Source organism: Choristoneura fumiferana, chromosome 12 (assembly GCF_025370935.1).
Source record: "Choristoneura fumiferana chromosome 12, NRCan_CFum_1, whole genome shotgun sequence".
Classification (NCBI taxonomy): Eukaryota; Metazoa; Arthropoda; class Insecta; order Lepidoptera; family Tortricidae; genus Choristoneura; species Choristoneura fumiferana.
The window spans coordinates 3,840,400-3,868,247 of NC_133483.1; the positions used below are offsets into that span (position 1 = coordinate 3,840,400).

The following is a 27,848-nucleotide window of genomic DNA, read 5'->3' on the forward strand; positions in this document are numbered from 1 at the left end:
GTTGGAATGCGAATTATTTATACGATTTCTTCAACCTTCAATTTAATTGCAGTTTCTACTCAATTTACAAACACTGTATTTCTGCCAGGAAGGAATTGGACTGAATTCCATTGTATACTCAATAATAATTTCTCAAGTGTAAAAATACAAACAATTTGACGAAATTATTGAAACATTGCTTTGTCTGTCGCAACTGAACTTGCTAGCTAAACGCAACTGTCGCAACAACTCGCATCACAAGTAGCAAGTGGAACGTACTTATCGTAAACATGGATGGTTTCTGACCGTCCTCGTCCGTATTTTAGGTAGATTAGATTGTTTACGATGAATAACAAATCCTAGGAAAGAGTTTCTTTTCGGAAAAATGTCTTCGGAAAGGTAATATCGTGTTTTAGTGCTTTTTATAAATTAGTGTCAAATTTACTTCCGATATCCTCAGTTGAAAGTTGCAAAATCAATAAAGTACGCGGAAATCGCTAATGTCACGCCCTGCACTCTTCCTTCCTCGTCGTTTCGCGTTGTTACAGTGCGGCTAAAGTTAATTAGTTCGTGATGTTTTATTCCAGGGTAGAATGGGTGGAGATAATCGAGCCCAAGACAAAGGAACATATGTATGCTAACCTCACTACTGGGGAATGCGTATGGGACCCACCTGAGGTAATGCTCTACTTTTGGTTCAATATCCCGGATATGTTCCTGTAGCTTTTAGAAATGTTGTTCTTCCGGCGTAGCTGGCGTGGGCTACAAATGACTAACTCTCATGTTGCTAGATTCTATGTTGCTAGATTAATGGGCACTATTTTCGAATTAGAACAAATTAATTGACTAAACTGTGTCCTATTTTAGATAGAAATGATGTTCTTTTGTTAGGAGCTTTACTGTTTACGATTGTTAATCCTTGCTTGCTCTTAAGTTTTTATTTACATTTTAAAATCAACTGAATCATAACACTAGAACCTTTCCACATTGAATGTCATAATATTGTATTATCTGATAAGGAAAATCATCATGACACTAGAACCTTTTCACATTGAATGTCATAATATTGTATTATCTGATATGGATAATCATCATTAAATTATTATGCTTATTGTGGCAACATTCTATGGTGAATCAGGGAATAAAATAGTTTTACAGACTGTATGTTAAAAGTTAAATTATAATAGACTTTACTCCATTTACTTTTATTTGTATTTTTCTAGGGAGTAAAAGTGAAACGGACTGACTCTTCACAGTGGTGGGAGCTTTTTGATATAAATACACATAGGTTTTACTACTACAATGCTTCTACTCAGGTATGTTCATAATTACATGACAATTTCTGAATACAAAATTTGATATCATTTTCATTTAAAAACGAGTTAGGAAAGCTGAAAAGACACTAAGCATGTCATTATGTTTTAAGAATGTAATAAAATTAAACAAACAATTTGCTTACTTTGGAGATGTCAGAAACAGTTATAACAATTTTTATAGTTTTTACAATGTGAGAGTTTTATGGGCAGATAATTTAATAAAGCTTGGCCTTATCTCTGAGTAATCATGTGTTTTTGAGTAAAAGAAAAATAATTCCAAGCATCTCCCAGGTACTACAACTGCACCAATACATTTCCATATCAATTTTATATAATGAGGGGTTAATTTATCCCTTTTTCTGGGTTAACAAGTTCACAGTTTGATGAGCCACAGGTGCCTCATGGGTGGTTTCACTGATACATCCACGTGGCACATGTGCCTCATGGCAATGACATATCTGAATACAAAACTTTATGATTAGTACTAACTTGTAAAAAAAAGTTTTTTTTTTTAACATTACATCTGTGTCTTAAAATTATTGGTTAATGGTGTCAAATATGCTATTTGTTGCTAATAATGATGTTAATAATGATTTTAATTTGTTACAGACAACTGTGTGGCATAGGCCTACAGATTGTGATATCATACCACTAGCAAAATTGCAGACTTTGAAACAAAATACGGATCCCCAGAAAAGAAGGGAGTCATCCACACAGACCAACCAAGCAGCACCTCAGGTAAATGGTTACACGTACATGGTATTAAGTAAAGAGTGCATAACAAAGGGCACTTAAGACATTCTCCGAAAGTGAATATAGGTTTACTAAAATTATCACCATAAATAAATAAATTAACTAATATCATGGGACACTTGACACCAATTACCTAGTCCCAAACTAAGCAAAGCTTGTCCTATGGATACTAGGCAACGGATAAACACATACTTATATAGATAAATACAAACTTAAATACATATTCAACATCCAAGACCAGAGAACAAACATTCATATTATTCATACAAATATCTGCCCCGGCCGGGAATCGAACCCGGGACCTCAAGCTTCATAGTCAGGTTCTCTAACCACTTGGCCATCTGATCGTCACTATATTGATATTTGTATTTTTGGTATTTTCTTAAAAAATTTCATGTGCTTGACCATCTCTTTGCTCATTCTTATTATTATTTTTTTACAAATAAAAATAATGCTGAATTAATATGCTATCAGATAAACATCACCATTTTATAATAATTATAATAAAGCTATATCAGTGACATTTTTTCTCCTTCATCCCAGCCAATATACGTCCCATTGCTGGGCACCGGCCTCTTCTCAGAATGAGAGAGCTTGAGCGGTAGTTCCCACACAGGCCCAGTGCGAATTGGGAATTACTAACTATTTTAGCCTTATTTAACAAAAAATATTATATAGTTTTGTTTCTTTGTACATACAAGCATTCGTTAACTGTTATTGCTCAGCTTGCACTGCCCCAAGTACTACTCTTCCCTTCCTTAAAGCTCTCAGCAAAGGGAAACCTAAAGGGCCCCTATATGGTACGATTCGTCTGTACGATCGATCTGATGAAAATCATGACGATTGATTGTAAAGAGCCATACACTGTCAATTCATCGTTACGATATTCATGATTGCATGGGATTTTGTTGCGATCTCCGACATCGTCTTCGATGAAGTAAATCGTTAACAATCTTGACATACACTACCGATTCGTCGTTTCGATCGGTCTGAAGCGACGGATCGTACAGACGAATCGTACCGTGTATGGGGCCCAGGGTTCGAAAATATCCGATATTTATTATAAATATCAAAATATCGGATATTTTTGAGTCATGAAATTTAGTATGTAGGTAGCTGGACATCTGGAATAACACATAGGCTACTTTTTATCCCAATATTCTTACGGGATAGGGATAAAATCTTGAAATTTCAACCGCTGGGTTTAGAGTCTTGAAATTTTGGACAGTTGTTATTAATACAACCTCAATGAAGATCACTATATAACTTTTGGGATATCCCAGGGGAATTTTGTAAAATCCCAGAATTTCTATTGTAACTACCAGATCGTTTACGCGTGCGAAGCCGTGGTTAAACTCTAGTATTTATTTAATGTTTAAAAACACGCAGGTTCCATCGCTGATAGACCCAGTGAGCAGCAATGGCAACAGCATGGTGGCAAGCATCAGTAAACTGTCTCCGGCCAACGTCAAGAATGTTACCATTCCGCAAACTAGCCCAGTGCGGACCAGGAGATCCCATTATCACCATAGGTAACCTAAATTTATTATATGTACTCTCATATAGGTATTTAAAACATACATATGTATTACTTTTTATAAGCAAAAATGTTTCTAAATCGCATGTCCATAGTAGGTATTTAAAAATGCATCTCATGGCATCTCATTGATTTTCTGTGTGATATTGATACATGATAGCTTGTAAATTAATAGAAAAGGGTAACGCTATTAAGTGACTTCATATTATTATAATGATTGAGTGTAATTTAAAATTTTCGTCATTATCATAGTCATCATATTTATATTTTTCAATACAGAAACAGCGGTGACAGCCGACGCGGTCGATTGAGTGAAGACGGTACGACACAGATGTGCCGCCACACCGATTCTGGACGCTCCTCAGACAGCAGCATCAGCAGCGCCCAGCGAAGGAAGCAGGTAAATATATACAACACAATAATTATATATATATATATATATTGTTTACCTTGTAGTTTTCTTTCTGTGTACCTGTTTTTTGGATCACTTACTATTTCTGATGTACAATAAAGAGTAATTGTATTGTATTGTATAGGTATAATACCCCACCAAACCATTTTCATGTAAAATGTTGCCAAGACATGACCATATGGCTCATATTGACTAAAAGTTATTAGATCTCATGTAGAGCCAAGCTCTTGCTCTACGCGCCCTATTTTCGCAAACTACACATTAATCAAAATATGTGGCTTGCCCATTTCGTTACTACAAGAAGTATTGTATAACAGAAAATTAATGAACAGTGAATACGAGTTTGTCATCTTACGCCCATGTATGACGAAGCGATTCGAGAAAGGGTAGCTTGTGCCCTTGAACTTCGCTTGACTCGTCTTGGGGTACTACCGTGCCCCCAGATGTATCTAATATATACCTACTGCTCAAAAGAATATAAGGACCACGTGAATTTCATTGGTGAAACGAAAATACTAATAAATATAATTCTTTATAATATTTCTTGTTTAAAAATGCTTTTATTAATACAACCACAATACAAATAATACTTTTCGATCAATTAAAATTGTTTTCAATTAAAAACGAAAACATCATCATCATCATCATCCCAGCCTATATACGTCCCACTGCTGGGCACAAGCCTCCTCTCAGAACAAGAGGGCTTAGGCCATAGTTCCCACGCGGGCCCAGTGCGGATTGGGAACTTCACACGCACCATTGAATTGCTTCGCAGGTTTGTGCAGGTTTCCTCACGATGTTTTCCTTCACCGCAAAGCTCGTGGTAAATTTCAAATGTAATTCCGCACATGAATTTCGAAAAACTCAGAGGTGCGAGCCGGGGTTTGAACCCACGACCCTCTGTTTGAGAGGCGATAGGTCAAACCACTAGGCCACCACGGCTCTTTACAGATAGTTTATAACCTGGAAATAGGACTCTTTTTACCTAGTTCCTGCAGACGGAGACGCGGGCAACAGCTAGTAGGTTATGAAGGTGGTTTCCGTTAATTTAACGAAGAAATACAAATAATTGGCGTGGGCGAAGGTTTTGTTATTTTAGGACTGAATAATGTTGCCCTTGCCTGTTGATTGGTTTTGTATTTGCTAACGCCTTGGAAGTGGGCGCGTTTGATTAAATTAATGGTTTATATAACACGAAATTTGCTTTTGCAAAGGTAAAGGTTAAGTTTTTGTGGATGGGTTTAGGCGAATACGATGGGAATTGAGTTGTTACGGCTCCACAGCTAACTGATGGATTATGCAGTCGTCAACATACACGCAAATAATCCGTTTATTCCAGTATATTAACTAGTAATGTCCGAAGTTCGTATCGTACCGTCCCTCTCGCTCTCGTATTAAATAGTATAAGTGTCAGAGGGACCGCACGACACAAACTTCGAGTTTCGTGTTTCGTAGTAGCCCTGCTGTTGGAACTTTGAATCCCTTCTCAGTGGGCCGCTATGATCCACAAATAATATGTCTGCCATATTACATGTCCGCCGTATGGGTCTACATAGTATAAAATAAAGTCGTTTCCCGCCGTCTGTATGCTTAGATCTTTTGAATTAAGGGATAGATTTAAATAAAATTGTTAGAATGAAGTATTACGTATATGTAAATCGTAAAGGGGGGCGTTCGTTTTTTTTAAACTTGCCCATAAAAGTTTGAGTTGTAGACAGATGATTTGTCTTGTCTTCGCATTGCGTTATGCGTCAGTCCGCAATCCATATCCAAGTTTGTGCTTTATGTAAACAGCCCTAACAGTGGATTAAAGAAACGAGTTTCTATTTACATATGCTTTGCATATGACCCACTTGTTTATGTCGTGTTCCTGATCTGCTTTTAAAGTGTGGTGTAAAAATATGCTTTCTTATTCGTAACTTACAAACCTTCTAAGATTAGAGGCTCTATAAGCTGAAAAATTCGCGAGTCCTTTTTTTTCGTCAACGCCACGATTGCGCCATTAAAAAAAACAAACGGAATCAGCATGCTCACAAACTTTCACGAGAATCATTTGAGAAATGCGGACTGTGGACGAAAACAGACAGCCGTACATACGAAACTATTTTTGCTCCAGCTGAAACGGAGTTGCTTCGCTCGCGCTTCGCACTCGTTTGTTCAAAAACATAACCCTCCTTCGGGCAGTCTATGTTTTGTTTGCTTTTGGCAAAGGCAAATATATGGTAAATTGACTGAAGGGGTCAATCAACTATAACATGTTCATAAAACTCGTTTTACACTCGACTTAACTATCAACCCTCGCCTGCGGCTCAAGTAGATATAAACGGCTCGGGTAAAATGCCGCGTTTTTCGCATTTATTATACATACTACTACATGTAAATCCGCTCCCATTATAAGTTTTTTTTTGTGGCAGGAACTAACTGCGGCGGCGGCGTGTGGCGCGCCCGTCTGCACGCCACAGCTGCGCAAGAGGAGTAGCGCGGCGGCGCCACAGCTCGATACAGAGAAGTGGTCGCCACATTCAGGTACATTATGTTTTACATGAATGTATTTTTTTATTGGCCCAAATTACTTTTTATTCTTTTTGTGCCTTATAGTTACGGTCATCTAACTAAATTACACTAAACTGTTGCAGGTCTGAATCGAAGCGGCAGTTTTATATCACCTAGGAAAGATGCATCGGATGATTCAATGCACGAAAAATACTTCAAATCTGTGGAGAGTACCCCACTGACAAAACGGAAGGTAAAAATTATTATTTCTAGAAAGTCATACCAAATAATCGTTTATCGCTATCCCGCGGGAACTATGCAATTTTCCGGAATAAAAAATACCCTAGATCCTTCCCCAGTACTCAAACTATCTGTATACCGAATTTTATCTAAATCGGTTCACCGGTTTTAGACGTGATGAGGTAACAAACAAACGAACAGACTTACAAACTTTCGCATTTACGGAGCCCTCGGTGCGTGAGTGTTATTCGCATCTGTTGTTGCAGCTAAAACAGCAGTCTGCGGGCGGTTCGTCCTGCGAGTCTGCATCCCCGCAGAGTCCCAGCAGTCCGCTGCAGAAGCCGCAACCCACACCGTTCTTGCAGGTAATTAAGAGTAATTAAAGGGCTTTTAGTTTGTTTACACGGCGTAGTGTTACAAAAATACCTGTCAAGCGGAAAGGGGGTTGAATGGTCCATTATAAAGAGTCTATTTACAATATTTGAAAACCGTATCACAGTGTGACTTACCGCAAAAAAATCATCGAGTTTTTCATTGATATGCAAACATTATTTCAGTAAAATTTAAGAGCAAACTGTGAGGAATGTTTATGTTTTACATAATATAATCTTTTGCTGCTGTTGCCACCCACTTAATTGTGTGATGATGATGATGAAGTTGTTATGGCTACGTTCCACTAAACGCCCGACACGATTATAACACCCTCTGTATCGTTCCATCTAAGGCCTGTGGTCGTTGCGAGTGATCCCTCAACGTCATAGATGACGTCACTGTTCGCGTGGTCGCGCCTACTTCACCAACACAATTTGTGGATCAGAGCGGGCTTTTACCAAAACGTGGCGGGAACTGTCACCGTCATCAACATGTTATCAGAACTTGATCAATCAAGCAACCACAAATTCACAATGCAGTCAATGCAACAATGCCGCCATATTGCGAGCCGTACAGTGCTTACTTAAAATGTGCGTTCCACCTATAACATTCGCCAACGACGCCCGTGAACGTTAGTGTAACAGCAATTTCAGCGGTTGTGGTCGCCGGCGTTCTTGGCGTTTAGTGGAACGTGCCCTATGTTTCGTTTGGCAGACGTCTGCGGCGCGGCCATCGCTGGTGTCTTCCATTTCGTTGGCGACGGACGCGGCGGGGGCGCGCGTGCTGCACAGCTTGGAGCGGCCCCACGCCCTGTCGAGACATGCGCGGGAGCGGTACTCCGATAGGTAGGCCCTACTAATATAATATACGCGATTTGTTAATTACTTTTATGAACCACTTGTGCCGCCCGCTGCCACTAACAATTTACCGAAGAGACATTTTCAAAGCCAACTGTCCCGGTTTGTCCAAACAAACCAGAACCGAAATTGAATTTTTAACCGAAACCGAACTTTGACATTAAAAAGAAATTTCCAATGTTAATTGAATGTTTCTGTCGCAGACACCTAGATAAGGAGCGTGTGAGCGAGACAGAGCGCCCCGACCGCTTCGAGAAACAAGCCGCGTACAGTGTCGACAAACCCTTCCGACAGACCAGCCTCGACTTGAGACATAACACGCCGAATTGGCACCCGCCCAGGGAGTTCACCAGGTCTGTACTTCTTGTAGGATGAGGTATATTCATTTTTTATGGCGTGGAAAATACGCCCCATACATCCAGCCCTGTTTGGGGAAACAGCAGGGCTCTCCTACAAGGGGCTCCCACTAAAAAAACCATACGAGTTTCCTCGTTGCCATTGAATGTGGGCGTCACGGGTGCATAGGGAGAGGGGAGGGAGAGAGAGGCACAGAAAGAAAGGAATGTGGCAACCAGCAGCGCTGTTTTTCAGTGGGACCCATTCAACAAATCATTGGTGGGAATTGGGTCAATCTACTTTTAAGTGCATGTTATGCTGTCACATAACTCAGGCGACATCAGTGATACACTTTATTTGCTTTTTTTTTGCTTAGGATATGAACCATGAAGGAATTACTAGGGATATACTTTTAAGGAAGGAAGGCATGACAGAAGAGAGGCCTGAGGAAGGTTGCAGTTTTTAGGAAAGATTTTCATTGATTTTGAATTTGGATGAGTATTTAATTTTTTATAATTATTTACGAAATACGCTGGATGACGTCACAATGAGACAGCCACGTTCCATTGCAAAAATTCAGACATAACATAATCTGTGGCATTACATTTGACAAATTCTTTAGTCCTAAATGAACCGTGACAAATAGTTTTATTTATCTCTCTTCTTTTAGCTTCGATTATTTAATGGTGTGATAGTAAATAGATATTTTTTTATTAAAATCCGATATTTATATTCTTTTGTATTTACTTGTAACGTAGTAATTTAATAATTTAATTTGTAAAAATACATTGGAAATACTCGTATACATTTCGGACTTTACGATAAATGACAACTGTTTAAGCCGGGTGCGCATCATGATTAAAGTTTCTTTGTCGCTCTTTACTATTATAAGCAGGACAGGAACATTTCAAAATTTGCTTATGTAGACCTGCTTTATGCCTTTGTGACGAGACACTGCAGGGGTCAATGAGGGTCATGTTGGGATTTCTGAAAAACTGGTTATGCATGAGGTCAACGGCAGACATCAGTGTATACACTGTTTTTGGGCAAGTTATAATGGATATGAACCCATATGGAATTGAATTGACTTTAAAGTTAATTGATCCAAATTGACCCAATTATATATTGGTTTTGCAGGCGGCAAGTGGCAGAGCCGGAGCGGCATACTTCTAGCAAAAGCTCGGTGTCTTCAGGCAGCAGCAAGCGTCACGATCACCACACCTTCATGAGGCTCGCTTCAGCCAATGAACAGGACAACATGGCTGCTGGTATCTACAGTTTTTTTTAATAACCTTTAAGGTGTTTTAAAGCTACAGCTCATTAGATCCATCCGGCACCCGATCCGCGGCGCTCCCTACCCTCATTTCATAATAGAGTACTCGGAAATTCGTGGACCACGCGACGTCCACTCGTTGACCACGCGAGGTCCACTCGTTGTCAACGCGGCGTCCACCCGTGGACTAACTGTCGACAACGAGTGGACGCCGAAAGTCAAGGCGGTGCTGGTCGGGTGCCGGGTGGCTCTAATGAGCTGTGACCTTTACTTATAGGCAAGAAAGCTCTGCTTCCTTATACTCGTCTCTAACCTTGGGCAGATCATGATCATGACATACTTGTGGATCGTCCAACCATCTCTTTAGGGTATCCGCTAACTCGCGTGGCTGCTCGACGCGGGCGTCCGCGCGGCGTGCTGTTTCAATAGGTTTCAATAGAGCAAAGACCCGCCTCATGCAGCAGTGCGCTATTAAGTATACTTCGTTTTTTTTTAGCATTAGAAAGAAGGTAAGCGATCTTGATGTGTCTTTTATTGAAAAACACTTGAAAATAAGTCACAGCAAATATGTAACAATTAGAAAGGACATATGATCATTTACATGCTTTTGGTATCATAAGTAATAGTTACTGTTTAAAAAAAAAGTTTTTCAATAAAAAGACTCGTCAAAATTGTTTACTCTTCTAATGCATGAAACGAGCACGCCGCGCCAAGATAAGCCGTGCACCCGCGCGAGTTAGCGGATACCCTTAGACTGCCTGTTCGCCGTTATCGCAGAATGGTTGGGTCAAGCCAGCAAGAAAGTTCCCGGTCAACAAGTGTTTTCATACATTGATCGATGTTTAAATTTTACGGCGCCAAAAGCGTGACTAAAGCAGTGTTTAGTACTAACCTTCTGCTGAAATATTTTTTAAAACAACTTCTATACGGAAATTTCATTTTATATTTTATTTCACAGTGAATTATAAGATCAAATGCATCAACCTGGACCCACCACTGACGGAACCCAATCTCCAGAAACACAACCAACGGCTAGAGCGGTCAACGGCGCCTAGAGACCGGACTAAATCACGACGTAAGATTTTTATCTTCTTTACATACTAAGTGTAAAATAAAATCACTACCCACTGTCTGTCTGTCTTTATGTACGTTTAGATCTAGCCACGCAACGGATTTTAATGCGATTTTCAGCTTTTTACAAAATGTTTCATACTGTATTGCATATACTAGTGAAGGGACGTGCTCCAGCTTCGCGTAGTTGTAGTTTTTACTTAAAATTTGGCATGCATTATGTAGGTTGGATCTACGAATAAATAATACGAGTAAGTCAGGAAGCGTAACTCAGAACAAAACCACACAAAAAGTGGCCATACCTAAAACCAAAACGACATGAATCAAATACGAATCAATTTCAAGGTTGCAAATAGACGTTCTTGTTGATTGGTTAAAATTCAGAAACAGATGGAGTTCAGACGGATCACTTCTTATATCTAACGTTTCAATGACGTGTCATATATTTATAATGACAGCTTGTTTTTTAAGCGACTTAATTAAAGGAAAAGGTGAAGTTTATCAATTCGGTTGTATTTTTTGGCTGTTACTGTGTGATTTGAGGAATTTTTTTTTTCGTTTGTATAGGAATACCTCTAATTAAGTCCCATAGGCGCAAAATCAGGATCTGATGATTGGATCCTAAGGAAATCGAGGGAACTCTTCAAATATTGTAGGGACACCTATGGTAATTTGGATATATTTAGTAGTGACTCGTGCATTTGCTCTTGAACATCATCATTTGATGAAGTGGAACTAATGATAAAGACCAGTGAAGACCACAGTTGACCACCGGAGTTAGGTACTACTCAATAACAAGTATTTCACGGGTTTAGTTTCAATTTATTAGCGCAGTTGCTAAGCAATTTCTGCTCCTCGTAATGCATATGGTGAAATGGAACGGGTGGTGAAGCACCACAACTCTTAAATAATGAACGTCTCTGCATCGGAAAAAGCAATCTTTTGGAAAAGGTGATGAGCAGTGGACATTAAACTATTGTATCTTATATTATTCATACTAAAAATCGTAAAACATATAAAGACTGTTTGTACCTATTGTTTGGGCGATACAGGAAAGAGGAAAGTATCAAGAGGGGTGAGGAAACTGTCATTTACATTACGTGAGCCATGGACCACTGACTTGATTTTGCATAATACTGACCATCTCCAACTGATAAGTGATAAGTGAAGTATTTGAATTTTTTTGAATATAAATCTAATTTTACGACTACTTACTAGTGGAAAGTGATCCCTGGACATTTTAATTTTGCATTGTTCCTGCACCACTTCATAACACACGTTGGCATGATAATTTAGAGCTGTTCACGATCAAAAATGCGAAAATTCGACGTGAGCTCACTGAACTTGCAAAATAAATGTCAGTCAAAATTAAATGTCGCGCATGCGCACATTAGCGCAGGACACGGTATGCGTGCTTATAGCGCAGTTACAATTCCTGACTTATTATTTGTTCGTAGGGTTGGATGAATGCAAGTACGATAGCAAAATGTACAGTCAGTAAAAAAAAAACTTAACGTAAAGATTTTTCTTGTGCAACATTGCTGCTTAATCTGTCATCTCCCAGGATAACAGGATCAAAGGAATTTGGGCACAAATTTGTGCCTCTGGGAGAGGGCAGGTTAAGCAGCAACGCTGAATTTCAGTGGGATTTTTAAACTATGATTATTGATGCTACTGCTATGCTACTGTCTGAAACCATAAACTTTTTGTAATTTCTAAAACATTAACAACTTTTGACCTTTAACCACCTAAAACGACTTTACCTATTTAAAAAGTTCAATATCTCAAAAGCGGCTGAACCGATTTTGATGAAACATGTGTAAGAACCATCGCTAGAAAACCTGCTCCCAAATAAAAAAAACCTGCATTCAAATTGGTCCACCCGTTTAAGAGCTACGGTGCCACAGACAGACACACATAGCGGTCAAACTTATAACACCCCTCGGGGGTTAAAAAAAAATCCGATCATAAGACATGTTGCCTACCAAATTTAACTTGCTTTGATTTTTACCGAACACTGAAGCTACCGTACAGCGGCCAACCGATAGTCTTTTTCAACCTCGACATTGAATCATCGATTGTAAATTGATTGTTTGCTTTGACCAGGTCACAAGCGGGGTGGGGACATGGAGGAGTCCCCGCTAGACGCGGACGAGGACGACGAAGAGGGCTCCCCCTTGTACTGCAACTGGGACCTCCGGGGCATGCAGCATCTACTGCCGCTCCAGGACTATATCATACAGCAGGCCAAACTCTCCAGTAAGGACTGGTGCTTTGAGGGAACAACCCATATATGCCCAGTGAGTCGTTTTTGAACCGTGCAAAAACCCGCGAATTTGTAAATGAAAACTCTTATCTGTCACGTCTAGCGAATGAAAGATATTGGAGACTAGAAATAGTTCTGGGCATATATGGGTTAACGTTCTGGGCGATATTTTATGTGCGAAGACTGAATTTAGAAACGCATTGACCAGTACGCTGCAAACGCCGGTTAAATAAAGAAATTGCATATCGAGGGTATTCTGGCAGAACCGGATAAGTGCACAATATTTATTTTTTATACGGTTCTTCTAGATAAATAAAGCAGAAAACATTGAGTATGCCTATGTATGTAACTTTTTTTTTTAAATTTGCACTTGCCAGAATACCCTCGATGTGTGTTTAGTGAATTAGCTCTTTGAAGAATTTGCTCGTTGGGGCTGAGTAGTTCACAAATTGAGACCACGGATCGGCGAGCGGAGCGTAGGACGTCCACCAACGGAATGGACCGATGAACTCGTTAAAGTTGCGGGTTCAGTTCACGGTAGATGCAGGACGCGTACAAACGATACAACTGGGTGTATATGGAGGACATTTTCATTATGTCCAACAGTGCAGGGCTGATATGATGATGATGATGATTATTTTATATACAATTGCTACTTAAAGCGGATGTAACCAGAACTACTAACGAAAAAAAAACCGGATCACAAAAAACGACGTAAATTTAAAATTGGACTAATAGGCTAATTGTTGCAGGTCGCAGTCGATACGGTGGCGGCTCGGGCTCAGACAACGAGTCCGGCTCGTCCCGTTCCCGCTCCGGCTCGGAGTCCCGCTCCCTGTCCGGCCACGAGCCGGACAACGAGTCGTCGGACGGCGGCGCCCGGACGCCGGACGACGACGACGGCTCCGGCGTGTATCTGCCGCACTCTTACGCTCACCGTCCGGCCGACGTCGAGTATATGAACCACGGCGTAGCGTATTACAATACGTTTGTCGGGTTCGATAGGGATCGGCAGCCGTCGCCTGGTATACATCGGGTAAGTTTTATATGCGGTCTTACACTCCGAACTTCGTATCGTGCGTCCTGCTCAGATACTATATAAAGAAGTAAGAGGGATGGTATGATATGGAATTTGAATTTCGAACTTTGGAGTAGAACCCTTAGGTCAGCGCGTTTTTTAAACGCCCAACGTACACTAGCTGTGAAGTTATGTGGAAAAAATCTAACAAAAGGATAATTTAACGTGTCAAACGAACATTTAAGTTAAGTTGCATATTTTGCACTGTTTTAGATAAATAAGGATTTTATATGATTTTTTTAACCGGCTTCAAATAAAGGAGGAGGTTATCAATTCGGTTGTTTTTTTTTTGTTGTTATTTTTGGTAATATAAAAGTGACGTGTATGTAAATTCGGTCTCCTTGCTATCTAATCTTAGTTATAATGTCTCATTTCAAACTAGGTTATTTGGAATACACCTAGTTAGTAGGGACGAATCCAGATGGTCATGTTTTTATAGATGACGGAGTAAACTCAATTTTTTTTGACAGCAGTGTGCTTTTTTCTTGTTTTTTATCATTTACATTATATTAAAAAAAATACAGAGTAATAATTAATTTTGACCATTTCATTTCAATAATTCTCTGTGTTTGTCAATATTTTGTATTTTGCAATATCATCGATGTTTGATTTATAATGTTTAATTTGAAAATGTCAAATGCTCGCACGTAAACAGGATCGTCTTCAGAGTGCATTTGTTTGTCAGACGTCGTCGCTCGGCGGCGGGGCGGGGGCGGGGGCGGGGCGCGGGCGCGGGCGCGGCGGGGGCGGAGGCGCCGGCGCTGTACAGCCCGGTTAGGGCGCACGCCGCCCTGCACACGCGCCCGCCGGTAGAACAGGACATCGAAATCTTCGCCAAAGACCATCTCAACTTCAACAAGGGGATCTTCAGGAAAAAGGTCAGAGACCATAGAATCCTACCAGTAAAATGAGAAAGTTTGTGACTGTGTGTTTGTATGTTTGTTACTTCATGCTATAACGGCTGGATGAATTTTGATGAAATTTGCTATGTACAGTTGCCATCAGATATTTCGGAGCGGCCAAGGAGATCATAAATATAGAAACGCGAACTCTAAAACATTAATAATATCGTCACTACTTTGAAAAAAATCTCGTATCTAAAATCATTATGTCAACAAAATTTAACCTTGACGTAATGTTTATAAGGTCCACTCAGAAAATTATCTACTTTGAGATACGAGTTTTTTTTTAAAGTAGTGACGATATATTGCATGCTCCGTACTTTGATCACCTTGGCCGCTCGATAGTTAGACTCCTGAAATAACGCATAAGCTACTTTTATCCCGATATTTCCGGATCGGATAATATCTCAAAATCTCAACCACTTGGATTAGACAAACGAAATTCGGCGCGGGTGTTTTACGAGGAACCTTAAAAAAATCTACGATGTAATTTTTGGGAAAGCATATTTGTATTGTAGCATTGTACCAAATGTTGCAGTGATAAATATTGTTATTTATTATTTATTTCTTTATTGATAAAAACGTTTACATGACATTACAGTACATGATGACCAATTCATCATGAATTCTAGACTAACTAAGAAAGGTTATAAAGGTCCCTACTCACTGCACCGTATCAATAACGGAATGTCAGACGCATAAATGACACGCGACGGCGACGATTCGTTACGGAACCTGCTAGTGGGCATAATCTCATTTTCGATACAAAGCATACATACAAGTTTTGCCTGACGCGTTGCTATACATACGGTCATGATATGACACGGTGTAATGGATAGAGTCCTTAACGACCGGATGGCCAAGTGGTCAGAGAACCTGACTGATGAAGCTTGAGGTCCCGGGTTCGATCCCTGAATAATACGAATGTTTGTTCTCTGATCTTGGATGTTTATGCTTATATGTATATGTATTTATCTATATAAGTATGTAGAACCAACGAATTGTGACCCACTGTGGAACCTTTTCATAGAAAAAGTCATAGTGACAGCGCATTGCTTGGCAAGGAAATTTATTATGACACTTTGACAATGTTAATGTTTTTTTGGAATCATTTTGTATTTCAGCCGAAAATTCCACTTTTGGACATACGGTCATCCCGTAAAACTCTCCACTCAAACGGTCTTGTGCTTTCCGCATCCACCGCGATCCCGCGATCTTAACCAAGTCGTCGCTCCATCTTGTTGGTGGCCTACCGACAGCTCTACTGCTGGTCAACGGACACACGAATTTCCCCTATGCACCACATATCTCAGCTTGTTTGTTTCTTATTTAGCCACTTAAGCAGTGACGCTAGCGACATCTATACCGTAGCCCTCATCGAGAAACTTTGAGAATGTTCTACGGTGGGTCAGAATCTAATGGTTTGACTCTACAAACACAATGGTTCGATTTATTTACATATCTATATAAGTATGTTTATCCGTCGCCTTAGTGTTCATAGCACAATCTTTGCTTAGTTTGGGACTAGGTAAATTGGTGTCAAGTGTCCCATGATATTTATTAATATTATTTATAATAACTGTCATTACACCTATACTAAAATAAGTTCTAAACCTAACTAAAGTCATTCCCCCAGGCGTCAGTCCGCGACATGCTCTCGTGGACCTCCTCTTCGATCAGCGCGCCAATGGTGGGCGCGGACTGGGACAAGCCGCACAAAAAGGCGGCCATCGACCTGTTCCGACTGGTCCAGATATACATGGGCGACAGGAAAGCCCGGCCCGGGATGACGCTTAACTCTGTGGCGCAGGACATACTGCATGCGACATTCACCAATGAAAAGTAAGTTCGCATGTTTTTTTAGGGTTCCGTACTCAATGTGTGCCAACGGAACCCTATTACTGAGACTCCGCTGTCTGACTGTCACAGGGCTCTATCTCTTGAGTCGTAATAGTTAGACACTTGAAATTTTCACAGATTATGTATTACTGTGGCCGCTATAACAACAAATACTAAAAACAGAATAAAAATATTTAAAGAGGGCTCCCGCTCCCATACAACAAACATGATTGTTTTGCCGTTTTTTTTTGCTTGATATTAATAACGGCAACAGGTACACGCTTGAAATATTAACAGAATCTTTAGTTGTTTAATCACTTTAAAAATAAATAATTAAATTAAATTAAATAAGTATTTAAGGGAGGCTCCCATACAAAAAACTCAATTTTTTTAAATTTTTTTTGCTGTCTAATTTTGTATAGATAATGGTACGGAACCCTTTGTGCGCGAGTCCGACTCGCACTTGGCCGGTTTTTTATTTATTTTAAACAGTGGCGGGTCGATGATCAGCGTTTTGTGGCGTTTTAAGGTTGTGTAGATCACTGAGCGTCCGGAAGACGAAGCGTTGGCAGGCCTCCCACTAGATGGACTGACGACATTGTGGGAGTTACAAGTGGCGTGTTGTCGTTCATTGTGGCGTTCTAAGGGGGAGGCCTTTATTCAGTGGACGTCTTCCGGCTGCTGATGATGATGACGACCTGATGGCCAAGTGGTTAGAGAACCTGACTACGAAGCTTGAGGTCCCGGGTTCGATTCCCGGCCGAGGCAGATATTTGTATGAATAATACGAATGTTTGTACTTGGGTCTTGTATGTTTAATATGTATTTATCTATATAAGTATGTTTATCCGTTGACTAGTATACATAGTTCAAGCTATGCTTAAAGATAAAAGATAAAGATTATATACAATTATTAAATTGAATATATAGATGTTCAATAATTTTATGTCCTGTCCTTCATGTCTTGCCTTTCAGCATACAAATTTTTTACTTAGTTTGGGACTGGGTCAATTAGTGTCAAGTGTCCCATGATCTTTATTTATTCAGCTTCAGCCGGACCAGCACTTCAAAAACTCACCATCTCAGTGAAAATCTATTTTTTTTATTCTCCTCAACAATCATACCAAAATAAAGTTTAATGATTGTGTTTCTATTCTACTTACTGTTTTGATAATCTCATGTCAGTTCGCGACATGAGATGCGGTAGGTTTCTAAACTTGTTTCTTCGTAGGCCACTGTCAAAGTTTTACTGTTTTCGGTAGATCCCATGCTGCTACATTTCTACTATATACCCAAAAATCCTAAGGCCGGTTTGCAGGAAAAAATAAATCTAGATTTAGTAGATAATTATAAAAAAATAAAGTTAATTAAAGTTTGTCATTTGTGTTTTGTTTCTTTTCTTTTGTACAATAAAGAGTTTACATACATACATACTTACATAATCCATTCTTAAGCTTGACAGTTCCATACAGTTTGACAATAATTTGTCAAGTGTATTTTGTTTCTATGATGTGTATTTTTTTTCTCTTTTCTTTTGTATTTTCTATGAGTCATGTTACTTGAAATAAATGATTATTATTATTATTATTATTATTATACTAAACTGAGTTTAACGCTAACTCGAGATTTATGTGTTTCCAGCAAGTAGCCATAAAACCCCCATCTTTCTTTCACGCCAACGTGGGCCCCCGTCAGGTCTCCCGTGGACCCCTAAAGTAGAGTAACTAACAGGAGTAGAGTACGGTGTAAATTCATACCGTTTGTTTGTAGGCTTCGGGACGAATTGTACGTGCAGCTGTGCCGGCAAACCACGGAGAACCCGCTCCGGGACTCTCTGCTCCGCGGCTGGGAGTTACTCGCCGTCTGCCTTGCCTTCGTGCCGCCTTCGCCCGCCTTCCAGCCCGCCCTCACTAACTACGTCAACCGGCATCGCGACCCCGCCTTCGCTGACGCCTTCCCAGAGGTAAGATGTGTAATCATCATTCCTGCATAGACCTCCAGTTGCATCGGTTGGAAGCTATCTGTATCCACCGTGAACCGGCTTTAACCAAGTCATCCGTCCATCTCGTTGGACGTCCTACGCTGCGCTTGCCGATTCGTCTTCATTCGAGAACTTTTCGGCCCCAATGGCTATCTGTTCTCCGTGCTATATGGCCTGCCCATTGCCACTTCAACGAAGTAATTCGATTGGCTATGTCAGTGACCCTCGTTATTCTACGTATATCCTCATTTCTGAGATTAAATACGAGTATAGTAGCCATTGACATCTATGTACATGTATCTTAAGAAGCCGTGGTGGCCGAGTGGTTTGACCTATGGCCTCTCAAGCAGAGGATCGCGGGTTCAAACCCCGGCTCGCACCTCTGAGTTTTTCGAAATTCATGTGCGGAATTACATTTGAAATTTACCACGAGCTTTGCGATGAAGGAAAACATCGTGAGGAAACCTGCACAAACCTGCGAAGCAATTCAACGGTGTGTGTGTGAAGTTCCCAATCCGCACTGGGCCCGCGTGGGAAAAACTGCCCAAGCCCCCTCATTCTGAGAGGAGGCCTGTGCCCAGCAGTGGGACGTATATAGGCTGGGATGATGATGACATGTATCTTACATCAACACAGTGCACAAAATTAGTTCACAGCGCATTTTTTTAAACAGTTCACTATAGTTTGTTGACGTCCGTGACAGGGGTTACTTTGACACAGTAATATTGATGATTGATGCCCGCACGTTTTGTTCTTAACAGCCAGTCTAGTGCCGTAAGGTATATATGTCGATGAGTAGCCCAATAAAGTACATAGTTTTAGACGAAGTGATACTATACCCTAAAAATTTGGCTAATGTCTTTAGTCTAGAAACCACTACTAACTGTCATAGTGGTTGTCGTCAGGTTGGCAAATGGCCGATTCACGTGCAAGTGTCGCACTACGCGGGGGTGGCGTGCAAGCGGCTGGAGCGGATCGGCTTCGGCGGCAAGCGGCAGCCCCGGAAACCCACCACGGAGGACATCGACCAGGCCAGGGTGAGCCGTTCATCTCTGAGCTACTCTCTCTACGTCCTACACATGTCCACAGCATACTTTATTTATTTATTTATTATATTTCTTTTATTAATAACTAGCACAGCGCCCCCCAGTGTGCGAGGCTTCGCATGGGCACAATAAAAAAAAAGTTTTTGAGTTAATTCGTAACAAACCCAAAAATACTAATCTTTCCTCTTAATAATATTAGTATAGATGTACTCGTATCTATTCTAGGCTTGAATATTTCGGGTTGATTTTAACACACGGTGTACTACAGTATCATTCAGAAAGCATTTACCGATCACCTAGGTGCTTCTTTTAAACTTTTGAACGCCACAGTGGGTAAAACACGACAGCTGAAAATGCCGACGCGGTGCCTATGGCACGATTTTCAGCCATTTTTTTTTCGGGTATTGCCGACTGTGGCGTTCAAAAGGTAAACAAAGTATTGTGCTTTTTCTCCCACAGATTCAGATATTCAGGCAATCAATGTTCGGCAACACGCTATCAGAGGTGATGGCGTTGCAGAAGGACCGTTTCCCCAACCGGCAGCTGCCGTGGGTGCAGGTGGCGTTGTCCCAACAAGTGCTCGCCCTCAACGGCCGCGACACCGAAGGCATATTCAGGGTGTCCGCGGACGTCGATGAAGTTAACGCCCTTAAAGCCAAGATAGATAACTGGGAGCTGCCTGATGCTTCCACTTTGACTGGTGAGTGGCTACATTAAGTTTTGATATAGAGGCACACTTAAGATTGCTAATGTCGTTCAAAAGTCGAAACAAAGGATAGGTTTTTAATTGCTTTCTCAAAAAGAAAAACGTTTATATTTTATTTTATTATTTATTACTAGCTGTTGCACGTGACTCCGTCCGCGTAGAATTATGAAAAATAGTTTACGTCCTATTCTCAGATCTACCGAATATACACAAAAAAAAACATAAAAGTCGGTCAGGCCGTTTCGGAGGAGTTTGGTCATAAATATTGTGAACTTTATATACGAGAATTTTATATTTTAGATAAAAGTCATAGTAAACTCTAAATGTAATCGCACATACAAAATTTCGAAAAACTCAAGGGTGCTTAGGATCGAATCCACAACCCTCTGCTTTAGATACCATAAGTCAAACCACAAGGCAGTGTCCGCCGACAGCGATTAACGAATTCTTCACAGACTTAACAAAGTTAAATTCTTTTATATGCCAATAGCAACGTGTAGTGCATCTACCACATCATAAGTCACGAGTCCTACGGCTACGTTCCATATTCCATGGGAAAGAATTATGTACCACCCCTTAAAACAAACAGATGTAATTTCGTTGAGCAAATGTTGTAAAAAACATAATCATCATCATCCCAGCCTATATACGTCCCACTGCTGGGCACAGGCCTCCTCTCAGAACAAGAGGGCTTGGGCCATAGTTCCCACGCGAGCCCAGTGCGGATTGGGAACTTCACACACACCATTGAATTGCTTCGCAGATTTGTGCAGGTTTCCTCACGATGTTTTCCTTCACCGCAAAGCTCGTGGTAAATTTCAAATGTAATTCCGCACATGAATTTCGAAAAACTCAGAGGTGCGAGCCGGGGTTTGAACCCACGACCTGCTGCTTGAGAGGCAATAGGTCAAACCACTAGGCCACCACGGATTTAACACATAAAAAAACATAATATTTGCTCATATTACGTCTACGAACGTGGCCTGACCTAGGGTTAAAAGTGCTTGGTTGTTCTTGCCCAATTAATTTTCTTGCATGACCGTATTACATTGTATATTTATTTGAGATCAAAAGTCAATGAGGGCTATCGCGTATGAATTCGCCGTTAGAGGCGCTAGTGTAGCGTGAGGTCTCCGAAATGTCAAATCTCATAGTTTTTGGGTGAGCTACGCGGGTTTATTTATAATTAGTATAATTTTGTGAATATTTTGCATTACCTGAAATTAATTATGGCAATTATACGATAAGGGGCAATTAATGTCTGTGTTTTGAGACAGTTTTGCCTTTCGACAACTTTTGTCCTCCCTTTTTTTCCGAACAAAACGGGACTACGCAAGACTGTGGTTGCTCGATATTTTTATGGTACGGTTTTAAGGTGTATTAAATATGATTTTAATCTAAAGTTTGTTTTCACGCCCGTAATAACAGACTTTGAAAGCCACACTTAAAAACCTCACGCAACAGTGGCGCCATCTAGAAAGACAAAAAACGATAGCCCTCATTAAACTTATAATTTGCTCGGAAATTTCTATCGCAACTATATTCGCACCCGTTAGAGCGTATCTAATGTTTTTTCAACTATACACAGACGAACTTTACTGACTAATAATCATTAGCAAAGCTCGCCTGTCGAACACACCGCGTAGCCAGTGCAGCTGCTTGCATTAGTTTATTTGATTCACAAACTCACGTGGTTAAAAACCGCGGCGGTTTTTCCGTAGTGCGGCCTAGGCCCTACTCCGTGCATAGCTGTATGCGGCGGCAGTGTGATAATCGCCTTATGTGTTGTGACAGACGCGCACGCGCCGGCCAGCCTGTTGAAGCTGTGGTACCGCGAGCTGTACGAGCCGCTAATCCCGGACGCGCTGTACGGGCCCTGCGTCGCCGCCGGCTGCGACTACAGCGCCGCCACGCGCGCGCTGCAGCGCCTGCCGCCGCTCAACAGGCTGGTGAGTGCCCCGTACTGAGTGTGCCGCCCGCACCAGAGAGTGTGCCGCCGGCACCAGTGAGTGTGCCGCCCGCACCAGTGAGTGTGCCGCCCGCACCAGTGAGTGTGCCGCCCGCACCAGTGAGTGTGCCGCCCGCACCAGTGAGTGTGCCGCCCGCACCAGTGAGTGTGCCGCCCGCACCAGTGAGTGTGCCGCCCGCACCAGTGAGTGTGCCGCCCGCACCAGTGAGTGTGCCGCCCGCACCAGTGAGTGTGCCGCCCGCACCAGTGAGTGTGCCGCCCGCACCAGTGAGTGTGCCGCCCGCACCAGTGAGTGTGCCGCCCGCACCAGTGAGTGTGCCGCCCGCACCAGTGAGTGTGCCGCCCGCACCAGTGAGTGTGCCTTCCGCACCAGTGAGTTTGCCTTCCGCACCAGTGAGTGTGCCGCCAGCAAGCTGGACTAATTCGGATTAGCGATTCGATTTGAAAACAGTACGGTGATGCTGCCGCTAAAGGTATGATAGATAAGACACCGAATTTTGCTCGCACATAAAATGTCGATCAGGTTCGCTATTTTCGCTCCTCACAACACTGCATCCTGTATGCATTTGGTTGCGTAAGACACTTAAAACAGGTAGCGACCGCCCAAGATCTTATCTAAACACAAATTGTCCTTTTCGATAAAGTCATTCGGAATTGAAGCTACTTAAGCTGCGTTTCCACCAATAATGTGCGAAGACATGTTGCGAGGAATGTGTTTTTCATTAACCAATAGAAACGCTACATTTACCTCGCCTTGCTCCGCTCAGCTGTTTCCACCAGAGATGTACTGTGCGAGGCGAAGTAAATAAAGCGTTTCTATTGGTTAATGAAAAACATATTCCTCGCAACACGGGCGAGGGTTCGCACATTATTGGTGGAAGCGATGCTTTAGTAGAAGACTTTATTTGAAAAAAACGTACCGTAAAACGGGGTAAAGGGATTGCGGGGGGAGTAGGGATAGAATAGTAGATTGTTGCACCAAACAGAAAGTTATTTATTATTGCACCGAGTGCCGATTTGGAGATTTAAAAAGCACGAGGGCAATATAAATTACTTAATAAAGGTGCATAATCTGCTTTTCTTTCAACTATTACAGGAATAGTAGACGAAAAAAAAACTCATGCTAAGGTTATCGCGAATTTGTTTTTTTTTTTTTAATTTCTTACTTTTTTTTGGCAGAGTTAGTTGCCAGTATAGCAGGTATTTTTACCCGCGATCTGTCAAATTTCAGATGGGCACCAGGTTGGCCAACCAAACACACAAGTTTTTTTTATATACTGCTACTTACTGTTTTTTGGCAGGATCGGTAGCAACAATTTTTTGTACGCAATCTGTCAAATATCATAAGACCGTCAGGTTGAGCAACCAAACACTAGATTTTTTACACTATACAGGCTAATTTTATAGCAAAAATACTTGTGTTGCCTCTTTGTTGGTGCAATTTAAAAATATCTAAAACAATGCAATAAAGGATTTTCATACATTTTTTCTGCTCTAGAGCAGAAAAGTCCCGCTTTGTGCTGGGGATCGATCGATCGATCGATCTCAATTTATAATCCTAATAAATACTACTCATAAAAATAATATCTACCAGTTTTTCTTCGCTTGTCCAAAGTACTTCCGAATTCCCACCCTAATACTTAAGACAACCTTACAAAAACAAGTAGGTATTTAGTAGTTCATCTATTCTAAAGATCTCGTTTTTCTTCATGAAAGTGACAATTGTGACACAATATTCCCGAAATTATACAAAAAAATTACCTTAGCACACCATTTAGTCGAATCGACACTGAATATCGATATCCGCTACATCACTATTTAATTTTGTCGAACCCTGGTAACCCTGTAACTGTCATTGACTTGTCAATTTAGTCTCACGAATTATGGCGTCGACCATAAGTGTTTATAATCATTATTGAACTATTTATAAAATTCATACTACTGGAACATTTTTTATCTATAACAATTTTGTCCCTACTCACCCCGTTTTACGGTAACTAAATTAAACGGGATATACAACGATTCGTCACAAACCTATTTCGGCGTGGACAAAACGGACTTATAAGTATATTAAAAGTTTTTTTACATTATTTGTTTTTAACTGTTCCTCGTTCCTGTGACTATAAGTTACAAGGTCAACATTATTTCCTAAAACCTTCATTAACCCATAAAAGAAACTACAAGTATGCGCATGATGATTGATAACTATACTTCAATCTATAAACGAGACATCACTACAATTGACTATACATGTACAAGCTTAGTTAAAGGACTTGATTTCAACGGACAGCGGAACAAATGTTTTAACGTCATTCGGTGCAAATGGAGAATGGACAACTCTGAAATCATATAGGTATACGTCAAAGCAGAAAAATGACAATATGAAATACATCAACAAGGAGAACTGTCCATCCAGAACTTCGTAGAAAATGGAATATTGTCCCATGGTAAAATTGACAAATTTGGTATACGCAGAAAAAAAGCTACCAATTGTATTTAAGTATACTCAGAAGTATGTTCCACCCGTAATCATTCGTTTGTGCCTGTATTCTAAGTTTTGGCCTTGATTTAGACGACATTCGCTTATTGCGTATTTAATTTTGCTCCTAATTTATATAATGGACAATATTAGATTGGGGTTTAATTATTTTACAACAAAAATGAATTTGGTTGTAAATATTTTTCAGCACGATTAAATTTTGATAAAATTCACTTTGGATGTTGTTAATTTTGGTCCGAATTTAAAATGTTCAATTCAAGTGGACGATTTTACATTTGCACCGACTGACAGTAAATGGAACGAATTAATATGCAACGCATGAGACACGACGTCACGTCAACTTTAATCGGTGCTCTGACCTTAGCTCGCGTCATACCAGTTGACAGACATGGCGAAACTGCAAATGCATCGGATGCAGGTAGTGACGAGTGACGACTTGTAATTCCCAGCAAGGTGACGCTGTGTCTATGTCACAGAAACTGGAATAATCGAGTTGATTGGCAGGTTTCGATTACGCCGTTCGGACTAATTGATCTAATGGATATTCATTGAACGTGTTGGAAACGGTTCCGTGAATGTTTTTTTATACATTTTATTTACTTATTCTAAAATGGATAAATTCAGGGAAGACGAACTTTGACGCCTACTGTCAATATATCTTATTATTCAAAAGCGACAACTCCACATCATCGGATGACAAGCAAAAGTCACTAACTGCATAAAAAAGTGGAATATTAACCTTACGATGCTATGCATAAGTTTGATTATCCCTTTTGACTTTAGGTGGTAATTAGTGACTTTTGCTTGTCACCCGACGATGTTTTCGGAACAGCTCGAAAGGATGGTTGGTTTTTATTTTAAAGAACATTTCTGCATCTAGATTAAGATACATTTTGAAATATGGTTCTTTTGAGAGAAACGTGAAAGTAGAACTATTTTAGAAACGTTAAGAATTTTGCGTTATAGCATGCCTTTTTTAGAGCAGTTTTTAAAATTAAAGAAAACCACCTTATAGAGAACCAAGAACAAGTCGGCGACATGTTCATTTTTGTGCACTTATTTGAGAGATTTAAACCCCTAAATGTGAACCAAAAAGAATTAGTTACAAAATTGATTCCTGTTACAGGTATTAACGTATCTAATAAGCTTCCTGCAGCAGTTCACCACACCAGAAGTGGTAAGTCAAACCAAAATGGACTCAGCGAACTTGGCGATGGTTTTCGCGCCAAACTGTTTGCGCTGCACCTCGCAGGACCCTCGCGTCATACTGGAGAACGCCCGCAAAGAGATGACCTTCCTCAAGACTCTGATCACGAACTTGGACACTTCGCACGTCCAGGACCTTCTGTGACCGATGAATCTCAGCTATTGCAACAACAATCTTGCTGCGGGAAGGTAGACTGATTTATCGTCGTACAAACTACTCGGTAGCAATATGTTTGTACATTTATCGTGCTATCGGCTAACGATGAAACGACGTAGAGCGGCGGCTAACCGCTCTAATAAATATCATGTGTAGTTTGAACGCACACCACGTTTGAATAATCAATGTCTAGTCTGTTTGATTTGATAACTTTGTGAGTTTACGAAGAGCTAAAATAACTGTTGTAAATTGATGACGCGAACGTGGCGTCCGTTGAAGCAAAACTAGGCAACTTCCCGAATTCCCTTAATGATATTTGACATTCTTGTATATTTTTTGTATTTTTCTATGGTATGTGGTAATTTTATTTGGTTGTATCCAAAGATATTTAATAAAATGTGATTTTAATTACATTAGAATTTGAGCTTTACAAAAGTGTACGTGCAATGTGTTCGGACTGAACCGTTTAGTTGATTGCGTGTTTGATTTTTTTTATATACTACTTAGTGCCGTTTAGTGTCGAGTGAGAATGAATTTATTTTATTACACTGAATTATTATAACTGAGAATAATATCTTAAATTTAAGCCTTACAAACAATTTCAGCGAGGCAGCTATAGTTCTCTTTCTTATTTATACTTGAAGACTTAAATGCATTAGATTTAGATTCCAATGTCATTTTATTAGTACAATGATTCGTAACATTGAAAATAGAACGAGTTTTATAATATTCTAGTTCAAATTTTTGCATCCTGAAACCATTAGGTATCTCGCAAATGACTACTTCTCAAAAAGTTGTCCATTTTACAATTTTTCAGTTGTCCACTTATAAAAAAAAAAATCCTGACGCTATTTCACCACAAAAAATAAATAATATTGTTTTTAAACATATACAAAACCTTGTGGTAAAAGTGATAAAAACTCAAATAATCTTTGTTGTTGGATCCAATAGAAAGTTTTGATGTAGTTACAAAGTTACGATTTTTTCCTCACAAGATTTCGTGGAGTTTTCCTGACGTCGAGAAATTTTGGATGTTTTATGTAGTTTATGTTTTATGATCTCGTCCTTAGGGTTAATAATTTCTTGACAAAACTGATTTCTTGTCAATTTCATGACGGGACAACTTTTTGAGAAATACTCAATTATCTTATGGTTGAAACTGCTTCGACATCACAAATGTATAGATAAATAGTTTAGTACTCGATGAACGAAAGCAATAATGTGAATTAAATTCATGAGGCAATTGTAATAAATAACTCTACGGTTTATCTTTTAAATTGGTATCGAAAAAGGCAAGTTTCAGTAGGAAAGAAAAAATGCGACGAGTAAAAGTTACTATTCTAGAATAAGTAATTTAAAAAGCAGCTTTAAAAATTTAGATGCCTAAATGGAACATACAATGGGGAATGGATGACAATTTTAGAAACGCTTGAATCTTTTTTTATCGATAGGAATAACCTTCCTAATTGTCGGTAAACTCTTTCATTTTTTTAAATTAAATTTGATGCTGACCATATCGAAAAATACAAACTGAGACATGGATGCACAGAAAAACCAGA

The 27,848-nt window shown here is 40.1% G+C and overlaps 1 protein-coding gene across 1 annotated transcript; it reads left to right on the forward strand.

The window, feature by feature from the left end:
- The first annotated feature begins 137 nt into the window (after positions 1–137).
- RhoGAP93B (MyTH4 and RhoGAP_KIAA1688 domain-containing protein RhoGAP93B) lies at positions 138–27,782 on the forward strand. Its single transcript, XM_074094977.1, is given in 23 exon segments — positions 138–378; positions 567–657; positions 1,203–1,295; positions 1,905–2,033; positions 3,438–3,580; positions 3,865–3,985; positions 6,412–6,523; positions 6,634–6,743; positions 6,997–7,095; positions 7,817–7,947; positions 8,163–8,312; positions 9,433–9,563; positions 10,527–10,643; positions 12,746–12,898; positions 13,658–13,941; positions 14,669–14,703; positions 14,705–14,861; positions 16,522–16,727; positions 18,495–18,687; positions 19,611–19,742; positions 20,211–20,451; positions 22,252–22,406; positions 26,053–27,782. Coding segments are annotated over 23 exon segments (3,222 nt in total). The 5' UTR covers positions 138–364; the 3' UTR covers positions 26,278–27,782.
- The last annotated feature ends 66 nt before the right edge of the window (positions 27,783–27,848 follow it).